Genomic DNA, 14,153 nt, shown 5'->3' on the forward strand with positions numbered 1-14,153 from the left:
CTCTTTGTATAATCTTAATAATTTTGAGGCTTTGGAGATCTTTTTTTTCTTTTGTTATTTTTACAAGTTCAAAGATACTCCTAACTAGATATATTATACATCAATATTAAGGTAATATTATATAATATATCATTTTTCTTTTTCATCTTGTCCTAACTGATAAATTATGGTAAATTTAATACTATATCAATGCTCTAACCATTAGAATTGTTGGACAAGAATTTTGGAATTTATAATGGAATACCACATATTCCTTTTGATTTTGCTAGTTGTTTTCATCCCAAGTATTTTGGGTCATAATGTTGCAAAAGGAAAAATTGTGGTTGATGAAACCACGAAAATAGCAGAAACTGATGAAAATTTCATTTGCTTCACTATGGACATTTGGCCTCATGATGAGTGTAGTCAACCCAACCTTTGTGTTTGGGATGATCATGCATCAATACTCAATGTGGTGAGATTATATAATAGTCCTGGACATTAAAAGAAATTAATTATGAAGAAAAGAAAGTAATTATAATTCATGTAGTATTTTATTAATCTTTTTTCTTTTAATTAGGATTTGTCTCTTCCTATGCTTAACAAAGCTGTTCAAGGTTTGGCTCTTTGAAATACATAACTAAGCTAATTAATCTTTACTTGGGTTCAATTGATGCAATAAAATTCTAACTTATCTTATGCATGGTTTCTTTGCGATATTAGCTTTCAAGTCATTAAGAATTAGAATAGGAGGTACCTTACAAGACAGGTTGATATATAATGTTGGAGAAGGTTTCAAAAGCCATTGTCAACCATTTCAAGCAGACAACGATTTACTATTTGACTTTTCAGAAGGATGTTTGTACATGGAAAGGTGGGATGATTTGAACAACTTTTTTAACAACACAGGGTATGTTTTTTTATTTTTTTATTTTTATTTATTTATTTTCTATATGTTTTCTTGCTTTTTGTATTTCTCTCCAATACTTAGGGTTTTTTTTTATAAAAAAAATAGGGCCATTATAACCTTTGGCTTAAATGCTCTCTTGGGTAAACACAACACAAAAGGAATGCAGTGGGAAGGAAATTGGAACTACAGCAATGCTGAGGCTCTTATTCAATATACAGTGGATAAGAATTATCAAATAAATTCATGGGAGTTTGGTAAGTTAAATAATACCAAATCTTTGTTGAGTTAAGTAACTATGAATGTTTAAGGGTGACACCAAAGGAATGACATCTTTGTTCACACCCTCCATTTAAATCTCAGCCCCACAATTTTTTTTATTTAATTTCGTGGGAACTGGGATCAAGGTAGAGATTTTTGGCTGGAATTATTCTCCACGAATTTTTTAAAAAATTAATTTAAGTAAATAGAAAAGCATTTTTTAAAATAAAAAAACAAAATATATGTTTAAATGGGCAATTTCTATTATAATTTTCAATTTAAGGAAAAAAGTCTTCATTATCCTAATTCAAAACAATACAATTAAATTGTTCAACCCTAATTTTTAAAAGTTTAAATTTCATTATTACAATGTATATTCTATTACAAAATATACCGTCTAAAATGGGGAGAGAAAAATCCTCCCTATTTTCTCTCTCTCATTTTCTATGTAAATGATGATTCCATGCTCCGACAAAATAAGTGGATTGTTTCTATAATTAACTATATTTAATGTTGATTATTGGGTGGACGTAATAGTATTGGTGCAAGTGTTAGTGCTTCACAATATGCAAAAGACCTAATGAAGCTTCGAGAAATTATAGATCGTTTGTACAATAATTCCCAACAAAAACCTTTAATGGTGGCACCTGGTGCTTTCTTTGATGACAAATGGTACCATGAACTTGTTAAAAAAAACTGGATTCAAATATTGTCAATGCTCTAACTCATCATATATACAACATGGGTACAGGTAATTATGTACATATATCAATTAATATTTTTTTTTACCATTTATATAAACTCAAAAGTAAATATTATTATAAACTAATAATTAACACTTTTAATTTTGGTTTCTATATATATATATATATAGGTGATGACCCCAAGTTGATTTATAGGTTTGTTAATCCAACATACCTAAGTCAAGTATCAAACACATTTAAACAACTTGATAACATAATCCAAAAGCATGCACCTTGGGCTTCTGCTTGGGTTGGAGAAGCTGGTGGAGCCTATCATGGTGGCAGTCCTCATATTTCTGATGCATTTATCAATAGTTTTTGGTAAAAACATATTTTAGTTTACATTTTCTTTTCTGTAGTATTTTCCCCCTCCATTTAATTTAAATTTGAATTGAGTAATAGGTATCTAGATCAACTTGGGATGGCCTCTTTTTACAATACCAAAGTATATTGTAGGCAAACTTTGATTGGTGGATTTTACAGTGTCCTCAAATCTAAAACTTATCTTCCTACACCAGATTACTATGGGTAAGATTATTAAATTTATAAAAGTCAAATGTGTACCAATTAGTCTAGACTCTTATATGGATATATATATATATATATATCTAAATTTCTTTCTTACTTGTTTTGGTATTTTATTTTTATTAAGGCACTTCTCTTCCACCGATTAATGGGCTCAAGAGTTCTCAAGGTTGATAATAATGTCTCATCTTATCTTCGCACCTATGCTCATTGCTCAAGAGGAAGAGTAAGAATCCACTTTTTAAAAATTAAAGAAATTAAACAAATATGTGCAATAATTGAATTCGAATTGATCATCTATCATTTCCTTGTAGTCTGGTGTAACCTTGCTTTTCATCAATTTGAGTAATACAACTGAGTTCACAATCAAGATTGAAAGCCATATGAACCCGAGTTTACATAATAGCAATTCGAGACGACCAAATGACTCCAATTTGAAGTATAGTTCAAAGGTCAAAGATCCAAATCTACCAACACAAAATGGTTTACTTAGAAGCTCTACAGTGCTTTTAAATGAAAATCCATTAGAGCTTACAAAAGAGGGGGAATTGCCAAATTTTACACCTGTTTATAGTGAGAGTAACTCTTCTATAAATATTGCTACTTGGTCCATTGCTTTCATTGTCATCCCTGACTTTGTAGCTGCAGGATGTTTGGATGCACCTTAATTTCATTTTTCAATCAAACCCTAATTATATATGTGTGCTTATAATTGATCTTATGTAAACCAACTAATATGTGAGAAAGAAAAAGTTGTTAATGTCTAAAATAAATAAAACTGCATATTCGCACTCCTTATCTTTTCAATGTTATTATTATTAATTAGCCTTAAAACCTATATATATGAAATTAACAAAATTTAGAGTTTTGAAATTGAAAATATATGAGAAGTTCATCTTTTGGGAGGACAAAAAAGAGAAAATAATTGCATTATTTGACTTCTTTTTACTGTCAGATTTAGTTGTATTTTTTCAATAAAGCTTTATATTAGTTCTTATTATAATTTGAAAATACTTTTTATAAAACTTGGTAAATAATCATAATCATTTTCACTCAATGAAGGACATTAAATTAATAGATTTTCAAAATTTATAAAGTGAAAGGTTACTAAAGAGCCAAGGCGAGGTCCATAAGTTGAAGCTCAGGGTGAAGATGGTCAGAAGGCTCATGAAGAACATGCAAGGTGGAGACTTGGAGACACTGAAACACATATCACAAACGATAACATGGAAAAAACACTTTCGTAAACTTTCCATTGCATTTTCGAAACGTTATCGTAGTCCATCTTATTGAAAGTCCTCGACTCTCCATAATGTTTTTTTTAACAATATAAAAAAGCCATAAAAAATCAACTTTTGGCAGCGTAAATTTATTGTTATGAAATCTTTTCATAGCGATAGTAAAAAGAGCTATAAAAGATCTTTTATAGCAATTATTATCACGGTAAAAGAAAAAATTATAGAAGGTATTTTAAAAAAATTATAGAAGGTATTTTATAACGCTTTTATAGTGGTAAGAAAGCACTATAAAATATATTCTATAACATTTTTAGGCATGCTGTTGCAGGCAATGTTATTGAAAATCTTTGACTTTCTCTAGTATTTTTTCAATGCCATAAAAAAGGCTGTAAAAATTCTATGGCATTTTTTCAACTTACATCAAAGACATAATTTTGTGTGTAAACATTTTATAGCATTTTTTACTGTAGAAAAAAAATGTTACAATCGACATTGTTATAGTTTAGAATTAGCTATATTTGTTTAAGGGTGCTTGGTGCTTGCTGGTTTGGTGATTGTCTCAGGAAATGTTTTGTAGGATGTCTCTTGGGTTGTCCATTCTGCAGCTTTATTTTTTCCTTATCTGCTTTTCCTGGGATGTTTTGCTCGATTCTTTTCTTATTTATGTTCTATCGATATTGAATGGGTCAAGTTTCCTTTTTCCGCTATACCTTTTTAAGTGCAAGTTGTGTTTTGCTAGAGTTCGATTTTCATTGAGCATCTTTATCTATTCAAGAGTTTTGTTTTGTGGCAGCCGATCGTCAGAAAATTGATTCAAAACTGTTTGTCTTGAAAAAGGTTGTTCTTGATCTTAAAGTATGTAATTGTAATTCTCGTAAGTGTGTAAATTCTTGAATAGTTAAATGCAAATAAAAGAAAATCTGAATATATTTCTACTTGCAAAAATGTTACCTCCCTCTCAAAACAGTTCCAACTATCATTTACAACAATAATTTTATTTTATTTAACAAAATCAACTAAAAACATACAAAATACTGTCAGTCGATTCTCAAATTACATGAAACATGTTTACTAATAGAAAATATTTTCAATCGGTTTCAAACTAATGGTACAAAATATACCTTCAAACATCCAAAACACATTTTCAACCATTTATCAAATCACAATAGTCAAAACATATCGTTATAAAAATATTATGTTGTAGAAGGGATGAAGAAACCACTTACCTCGACCGTCAATCTTATAATCTCAATCTAAAAATTCACTTCAATGAACAAATGTTTTTTTTTAGACGTAGATCGTAAACATAACGTTTAAGTTTCAAAACTTAAATTCGAAAACCTAAATCAATACCAAAAGATTTTCAACAAGAATATTCTTATCCAAAATCCCCCATTAATCTTTTACACTGAATTAGTTCAAAACTACTAACAACATCCTTTCACAAGTCAAAGATTGATTTAAAACACTTTAATTGAGTTCAAACTAGTCCAAAATGTGTTCATCCTGACTAAAACTTAACGAAACGCATAGAAATTTACCCTGCCATAACAACAGATGAATTCTAAGAGTTTAAAATACCATTCTAACACGTAAATCTAATTTGAAATAAGAATTAAAGCAACAATCCTTATCCAATCTTATTGAAAAGGCTCGAAATAATATTGATTTGTGCTCGAAAGCGTAGATCTGGACCTTAAATAATATGGATACACTAATTTGAAGCCAATCAAAGTGTGGGTAATAGTTGAAGCTTACCCATGTCAAAAAAACGTTGTTGCAAAATACACGTAGTAGAAAAAAATTCATTATTGTTTCAAGGAAAAGAAAAACATAAGTGTTTTAATTTCAGGAAAATAATATCCTCTTTCTAGTGTAAATCTAGACAACATTTAAGAGCCAAAATTGCTGGATAGAATTTAATCTCTTCCTATTTCATTGATACAAAAATATTGAATGTTTTAATATTTGTACCCCACCAATCCTTGAATACTAATCCAACAACCATTGACCTGTTAGTTCACAAGATTTCTGGGACACAATTTAATAGTAGCCACAGTGAAGCTCTGTCCGAAACACTCTCCTAATAGCTTTTAAACCAATTTAAGGTAAGGAAATCCCCACATCTTGCATAGGAAAATATGAGACTTGAAATTGTTTCGATAGTATCTTTCATGAAATAAATGTTATCTAACACACAACAAAACTTATTATACATGGTGTTACAACAATTCCAAGAACACCAGAGATAAACACAGAAAAATAAAGAATGAACAAAAAATAAAGTTTGGTAAATCAGTTCGGTACAATACCACCTACATCTAGGAGGTAGTATGCCTATAAGATATAATTTGACTACTATAAAATATAGAGATTACAACGTTGTACTTATTTGTAAATGAATGACAATGATAGTAACACACGAATAGCTTAACTTTATGAATGATCACTTAGGCTCCTCCTACGTGTGAGACTCCCTCTTAATAAAACTTATGCACCCCCTAAGTGTGAGACTCCCTCTAATGAACCTTAGGCTCTTCCTAATTGCGAGACCCTCTCTCACTAATAACATTTATTTTTCGACCTTCAAATGAAGATCAATTTACTTGGAAAAACTTAGCCTCCCCCTATTTATGAAAATCTCTTATCAATAAATACAATAGAATGAATCAATAAGATCTAATGAATCACTCAAGATCGACAATAACAAGAGCTTTACAATCACATGGATTGGTACCCATGTATTTTCGGCACTAACACAAGACAGACTTAATAATTATTCAACACGACCAACCATAAGAAGAGTATAACGCCCTCTTAAATATGCACAATAGAAAAAGAGAATCAGACCAAATTCTATAGAAAAAAAAAAATTGTGAAGGAAAATTCAAGGGACATTTTGAACAACATTATGTAGGAAAACTGTCAAACCAACCTTAAAAAATATTGCCAGCTTCAAATCTCTAACAATTTTAGCCGGTCTAAGGTTGTTTTTCTCAAATCAAAGCTCCTTAAGAATGGTAACAATTAGCCATACTTGTGTTTCCTGATATGGAAAAACTTCACCAGGATGAATGTACAGAAATTTTCCATAAAATCATAAGCAACCATCAAGATTTCATCTTGAATAAGCGGTTCCACCTAATATAGAAGCAAAATGAAGTAATTTCTAGTAAACAACTCAATTAAAGAGTATTATGTTGAAATTTGACATACCCTTTTGAAAGAAATTTCTTCATAGCTATTTCTAATCAACTCAAACAAATCTTCACGTAATTGCCTAACAATTGAATATCTCTTCTTATTGAGCATCTTAAGCTCGCACAAAGCTATTGTTATGAAATCGATAATTAAAGAATACAAAAGAACATAAAAGAATAGATAATCGACACACAAATGTACGTGGTTCCTTGACGATGTGTTAGCTATGTCCACGGGGCAAAAGAAGAACAATATTATTATAGATAATGTTTTATGAATACAACACGACGCCACTAGGGTTAGAGAATTTATATAGTGTACTTCTCTAAACCCTAGGGTCATAATTGTAAACCATAAATAATTAAGTAAACGAGACCTTCGTACTTGGTTGTTTGAAGTGCCAGTTAACAAAGTCAAGGAATTCCTACAAAGCTCCACCTTGACTTGAATTCTCTCCTAGATAACAAATGTACCAGATGCAACATAAACAACATTGCCAAACGTACCCAGACATCTCCGTCATGCCTCAAATTGTCCCACAAGGGATCACTAATAATTTAAAACATTCAGAAGTCCAAACAATGTTGGAACTTGCCTTGTGAAACCGATTATCTACCCCAGCTATCTACCCAGTCTTACCTTTGATATGGGAGGCTTATTGAGCCGGCGCTATTGAGCCAACCTTCAACTATAAAAATCTAAGAATAATCCTGAATAAATAGGTGGTCATAGTTAACTCAGAATTAAGGTCAAGTTACCTAGATCATCGTTTCGAAATAGTCAATTTTAAAAAGTAAACAACGTTATAAAGTAAGAGTGACTTATTTCGTGGTTTGATCTTGTGCAAACTCATTGCACAGGATGCCCCCACTCCTCATGTCATCACATGTATGAATTAGGGTCACTTCGTCTGTAGCACTTTACAATTCTTTGTAATAACTACAGAGTGGGCCGCATCCAATAGTGTTACCAGAATAAGGCACCCAACCTTATTCATACATTATAGATCATTTTGACTATTTACTCGAACGTGATCCACTTTTATGTCTCCACATAAAGTTAAAGTACTCATATAATAGTCATGGATCTTTTTAGTTTATTAGATTTATTTCTAAAACGAAATAAGCAATTTGTATATTCAATAACAACTTATTAAATTTTTAGAATAAGTTTGTTGTTGACAAACCACGAGTTTTAGGACATAAAACGCAACAAACGCCCACTTGGACTAAAATTCTAGTGGTAACAAATATATGAATATATAATACTGAGTTTTTGAGTTTTACGGAGAAATACAATAAACTAGGGCATCATATACTCATGGTTTGCCTTTAGGTATCACATATCCGTGGGTTTTTCTCCCACCTTCCCTAGGTTATATACCTTCTAGTCCTAGTCTTACTAGGAGATTCTCGAACACTTTAGCCGAGAGAATTGTTGTAAATACGTTAGTATACAATGGACTTCTTATTAAACTATATAGGGAATGCATCTTATTTCACAACTCTTGTTTCTCAATACTGTCACCAAGACTTGATGACTTGAGTTTCTACTAAACCCATTTAATGTCTAGGTTCTCATACATTCCTCCCACTACATTGAGGTACCCTCAACTCTTTGAGTAAGATGTATCTGACCTGTCCAAACAGCTTTTGTTTACAGTGTCAACTTTAATCAAGAAATCTTATTGATATACACTTGCTTTTATGGAAATTAAATAATACATGGTGATCTTGTATACTTTTATAGAAAAAATTAGTACTTGTCAATACAAACACTTGGTTTTTATTTTACATAAAAAGTATACTACTTTTTGGATTGCCTACAAATAGGCATGCTATTTGAACGATATTCTAATACTTAAGGTTTCGACACTAACATATGTGTCGATTTCTTTCCGATTTTTGAACTATGTAAACATCTTTTACATATCATAAACAACTTTTATCAGCTCTCCATATCTCCTATGGAGTTTTAGAAAAAAACTTAAAAAATGGAATGATGTTTAAAACAATTAAGGCAACGAGGTGTAAAGAGTTTGCACTGAATTTCATGTTCTATCAAAATAGCCCTAGAAATCTAACTCTCTATACTCTTTACTTTGATCCAATCGAAGTATTTTGGATTTTATCTTACCTAATAAGTTTTATATACCTTGAAACAACTCTTTGCCTTATTCATTTGTAGCCGTTTAAATATCTAAATATTTGCAAATGACTTTTAACTCGGTTGGTTCTAACATAAGTTGCTTTACAGTAGAACAAACATAACTTTTGCTAATGAACATTTCATTTATAACAAAAGTTTATACAGAATATGTTTCTAACAAAAGATAAAAGAACTTTCATTACAGTAATAAAAGTAAACAAATTTATCTTCTAACAGCAATTGAATCTCCCACTGCTTGTTCTGAGAAATACACCCATGCTCAAAACTTGGAGTTTACAAGGAACTAGTTTCCTTGTCTTGCTTTCTCTACTCTTTTCTCTGCATGGTATTGTAGGTAGTTTCTCTTCCAGTGCCCTTATTCACTACAATGGAAACATTTTCCTTTATCTGCAACATTTGCCTTGCCTTTTCTGCCAGTAGGTTTCTTTTTCCCTTTCCCCTTGTTCTTCTTTATTGGAATACTCTTATTTTTTGAAGAAGAAGCAATATCAGGCTTCTTAGAGGACGATCCTCTTTTGTCAACAGTAGTAACATTTACTTCTGATTCTAGTCCTTTAGCCGTCATCATGGTCTGGTAAGCCTATAGTTCATTGAGAAGTGTAGTCAAGTTATACTCTATTTTATTCATCAATGTATTCGTACATATCTGCAAGAAACTCTTCAGAAGAGATTCAAGAATAAAACCAACTTGACTATTCTCATCAACAACAGCACTGTTTACTTTTGCCATGTTGAAATGGACCATCATGTCCAGGACATGTTCTCTAACAGAAGTCCCTTCTTTCATATGACAGTTGTAAACATATCTAATAGCATCATCCTTTAGGGAGAAGGACGATTGTCCAAACATCCCATGCAGAGATTCCATAATCTCCCTGGTAGTACTCATGCTTTCATATTTCTTGGCCAATACATCAGATATGCTGGTAGGGATATAGGCACAGGCTTTTTCGTTAGCCCTGATCCATATGACGTATGTTTCCTGAACATTTCGGTTTGCATTTGAGCCAGAAACGGGAGGACATTCCTCTGTTAAAACGAACTGTAGGTCCTCTATCACCAGTATAGTATTTAGGTTTGATTTCCATGTAGCATAGTTATCCCCGGTAAGTTTATTAGAAGCCAATAGTTGTACTAAAGAACTTGCCATTCTGAAAAATATAAACAAACTTTATTAGAGAATTTCTTTTAAACCCAATCATGTTTTAGCAAAGTAATAATGTACCCAAAATTATCATTATTTTTGCAACGATACTATAGAAAGACATTCTTGATTAAATACTATCCCTAGAATAACTCATATACCGATAGTCATTTAGCTACTGTTTTTTGTCAAAACTTACTAACACTTTAGTAATTCCGTAAGTGTAACCCTCCATTTTCAAACCTTAGAGGTCGGCCCCAACGATGCTACTAAAATGGAAAGTCAAAGTTGAAAACAACCTAGGAAATCCTATCCATTTCTAGAGTTTGAGGTATTCCGAATCCTATGTTACAACCCTCCGAGGGGATAGCACGTCGTTAAACAATTAGCGAGGCCGACTTAAAGACGACAAATAGGCGCAATATAGGAATCTCACGGTCCAAACAAATAGAAGAGACCGTAGGACATATTGACATATATCCTTCACTCACTTATTATGAACTACTTCCCTCATTAACCTTGATATTGACCTATACAAATACTTTCTGAATGGAGCAGTTAAGGTTCATAATCGACACGAAGCATTATATGGACCTCACGATGTGAAATTTCTAAGGACGTGAGAGTTGAAATCAATATATTGTATATTTGATTTTATATTGAAAAACTTCCCTTCATTCATCTTGATATTGACTCCATGTAAACACTTTCCTAATGGAGCAGTCGAGGTTCATAATTGACACGGAGCACTGCTCAGATCTCACGATGTGAACATCTTAGGACGTGAGAATGAAAATCGAAACATTACTTTTGATTTTAGTGTGAACAACTTCCCCTATTCACAAGATCTTGATTCATGCCAACACTTTCCGAATGGAGTAGTCAAGGTTCATAATCGACGCGAAGCGAAGCATGAATTTCGATGTGAACTCTTAGGGACGCGAGAGCTAAAAATAACATATCGTATACATTATTAATCTCTCATTGAAGCATTCTAAATTTCCATTGAAGTGTTCTAATAACATATCATATATGCTATTAAACTCCCACTGAAGTGTCTTAATATTTGTTTGGGTATATCTTTACTCAGGTTTGTTCCGGCTAATTAAACAACATAAGTCTAGGTTTTTATCTAAGTATAACGTTTTTATTTGGATTTAACCTACGATGTCTAGATGATAAACTAGTTTTAAAACTTTACACCACTCACGTATTGCTCATAAAATTGGTTAACAATGCTCAATTATTCGGCAATAATCCCCAGGTAGGAGGTGTTCTGTAGACCATCAACTTAAGTACCCCCAACCTTAGACAGGATTATATACCGATTGAGTTTGTAATCAAATTTTACAAGATGTCAACCTATTTTAACTATTTAAAACAGATGATTAACCTATGTGAGAATGTAGCTTATCTTTGTTATGGATTTAAATGTCTAACCCAGTTTTATAACAACTTACAAAATTTTAGACATGCTAAATATCCATAACATACATCAAAGGTATTCGACATTTAATATAACATTTATATTAAAACATTTGAAACCCTATATATGCATACTATATATTATAACACTTTATAATATATTTTTAATGTATGTAACATGCTTTCTATAATGGGATTTTAAAACTACATGACATACTTTATGCACATACAAGATTTATTTAATTATAACATACATCGCATGCATAAATAATTAAACACAAACTAATTTGGTTTTTGTTTTGGCATTTTTAAGCAAGCAAAGGTCTAATTATTACAAAAATTAGCAAAAAACTAGCTCCAAAACACTTTTGGACTGCTCGAACCTCCTTGAACCAGACCCGAACCTCTCGAACCGGACCTCCAATTCTCAAAACAGTGTTGAACCAAGCAAAAACCATCGAGTACCATCAAACATTGAGTATGCCCTCAAGTACCATCGTATATCGAGTATTTCAATAAATACCATCAAGTATGAGCATCAAATACCATCGAGTATGATATCATGCATCAAGTAATTCACAAAATACCATCGAGTACGAGCATCGAGTACCATCAAGTATGGTATCATGCACCGAGTTTTGGAGCATCGAGCATCGAGTATTGAGCAGTGACTGAAACTCCAATTCTTGCTGCTCGACCTTCTTCACTTCTTTCTTCAGTTAAAACCTAATTGCAACTCTAATGACTCCAAACGAATTAAAGACATTTAAACACACATTAAGGCTCATCAAACAAGAGTCAATTATAAGAATTACAACATAATTGAAGAGAAAACAATGCCAAAACTCAGAAAAACCATATCAATTAATTTTTTTTCATACAACTTATGAAAAATCACCCATCAAGCCAAAGTTAAACCAAATTGAATGCTTAAATGATGCTTTGACACAAATTGTTGGATTTAGGAAACAAGCAATGGAAGAAAAACAGGATCATTAAGCATTCTAATTCATTAATTTTGACTTCAAACTAAGCATGCTCATAAACTAAAAATAAAGTTTCAATACGTACCTTTGATTAACGATCTTCTGTTGCAATCTCCTTTTTCTTTGGAGTTGAACTACCACAAGATCTTCCCTACTATTCTCTTGGTGCCTTAAATTGAGTTGTGGGACTCAAAATAAGCTTGAATCGAAGGGAATTGGAGAGGAGAATACTTCTTCAAATACAAATTCTCAGCTTCAACAACGATTGCTCTCACCTCTTTACACTCAAAATTCCAGCTTTATATTGCATGACTTTCATGCAATTAACAACTTTGCATGAATCATACCTTATCCTTGAATAATTGAGCTGAAGAGAAATGGAATTATGTGTGAGCTACTACAATTTAAAAGTGGAAAAATCTCACTTTTGGGATTTTTCCCAGTTTCAAATTTACTTTGAATTTTCTTTTTAATTTTGATTTTCAAAATAAAAAATTAATTCAATTTATAATTCCTCAATATAAAATTGGAAATTTATTAATATTACAAAATTAATTCAATAATTAATTTTCTAGGAAAATAAAATAAAATAAAAAAATTAATTAATTTAATAAATATCAAATATTAAATTAATTTAACACCAATTCCACCTTTATGAATCCCTATTCATGAAATTAATATTCAAATATGATTTAAATATTAATCGATTCTCCAATTCCGTTTAATTCCAAAATTAAACCTGTAATTATATCACATAAAATTACTAATTCTCTTAATTCTAATTTGAACGTTTCAAATCAACTTATCACGCTACTCTAGGACTAATCTGTTAGTGAGCTGGTAGGCGGACCTAGTGGTGAAAGAACTCTTATACAAGAGTACCTTTGGAAGCGGATCGTTCCAAACTCATTGTGATCACATTTACAATCTAATAGATAAGTTATGCAATAAACAACAAATTATCGTCGTGCTTTCGAAATTAAACAACAAGAGAACAAGAATTATGAACCAGTTAAAGAACTCTTCTTCACCAAAATCTCGCTTTCGAACGATGGACTGCACCTCTCGCTCTCGCTGGAACGTCCAAGAAATCATTCACCAAATCACTCGGGCGTCTACTCACAAATGACCTTCACACGGACACAACAATGGGGATGACACTACCATTTAGAACCCTTAGTATTCTCGGTGTGAGAATCCAGGAGGTGTGGACTCTGTTGGATTTGGCAGAGGGAAGGAGGAAAGGAATATCGTATACAATGACCAAGCAAGTGGGAGAATATCGGGTCTATCGTATAGACAATGCTTGATCGTTTAGAAGAAGGTACATGATTTTTTAGTAAATAGGTTGCGGTTGTATAGACAATCGTTTAGTAATCACTCAAACGCGTGATCGTGTAGGAAAAATCTAGATGATCGTTTAGAAATTCCTGTGCGGTCGTTTAGAAAGAGGCACACATGTATACAATCGTGTTGAAACTTTAAGCTATCGTGTAGTCTCTCGGTATGCTATGCGATAGGTTGTATACACAATGCGTGAGTGAATGACCTATCTATTACAAAATGAAAACGATT

The 14,153-nt window shown here is 31.9% G+C and overlaps 2 protein-coding genes across 2 annotated transcripts; one reads left to right on the top strand and one right to left on the bottom strand.

Annotated features, from left to right (window-relative positions):
• The first annotated feature begins 235 nt into the window (after window positions 1-235).
• On the top strand, window positions 236-3,182 carry LOC120069563 (heparanase-like protein 1). Its single transcript, XM_039021353.1, is given in 10 exon segments — window positions 236-454; window positions 560-596; window positions 703-889; window positions 995-1,152; window positions 1,669-1,844; window positions 1,847-1,898; window positions 2,022-2,211; window positions 2,293-2,418; window positions 2,542-2,641; window positions 2,730-3,182. Coding segments are annotated over 10 exon segments (1,599 nt in total). The 3' UTR covers window positions 3,084-3,182.
• Window positions 3,183-3,522: 340 nt separating this feature from the next.
• LOC120069564 lies at window positions 3,523-10,173 on the bottom strand. The gene is made up of 3 exons (XM_039021354.1): window positions 9,712-10,173; window positions 9,547-9,603; window positions 3,523-3,615 (listed from the first exon to the last, which is right to left on the bottom strand). Exons 1-3 carry the CDS (start codon window positions 10,171-10,173, stop codon window positions 3,523-3,525), a joined length of 612 nt encoding a protein of 203 aa, XP_038877282.1.
• Between the last annotated feature and the right edge of the window lie 3,980 nt (window positions 10,174-14,153).

This window comes from Benincasa hispida, unplaced genomic scaffold, assembly GCF_009727055.1.
Source record: "Benincasa hispida cultivar B227 unplaced genomic scaffold, ASM972705v1 Contig508, whole genome shotgun sequence".
NCBI lineage: Eukaryota > Viridiplantae > Streptophyta > Magnoliopsida > Cucurbitales > Cucurbitaceae > Benincasa > Benincasa hispida.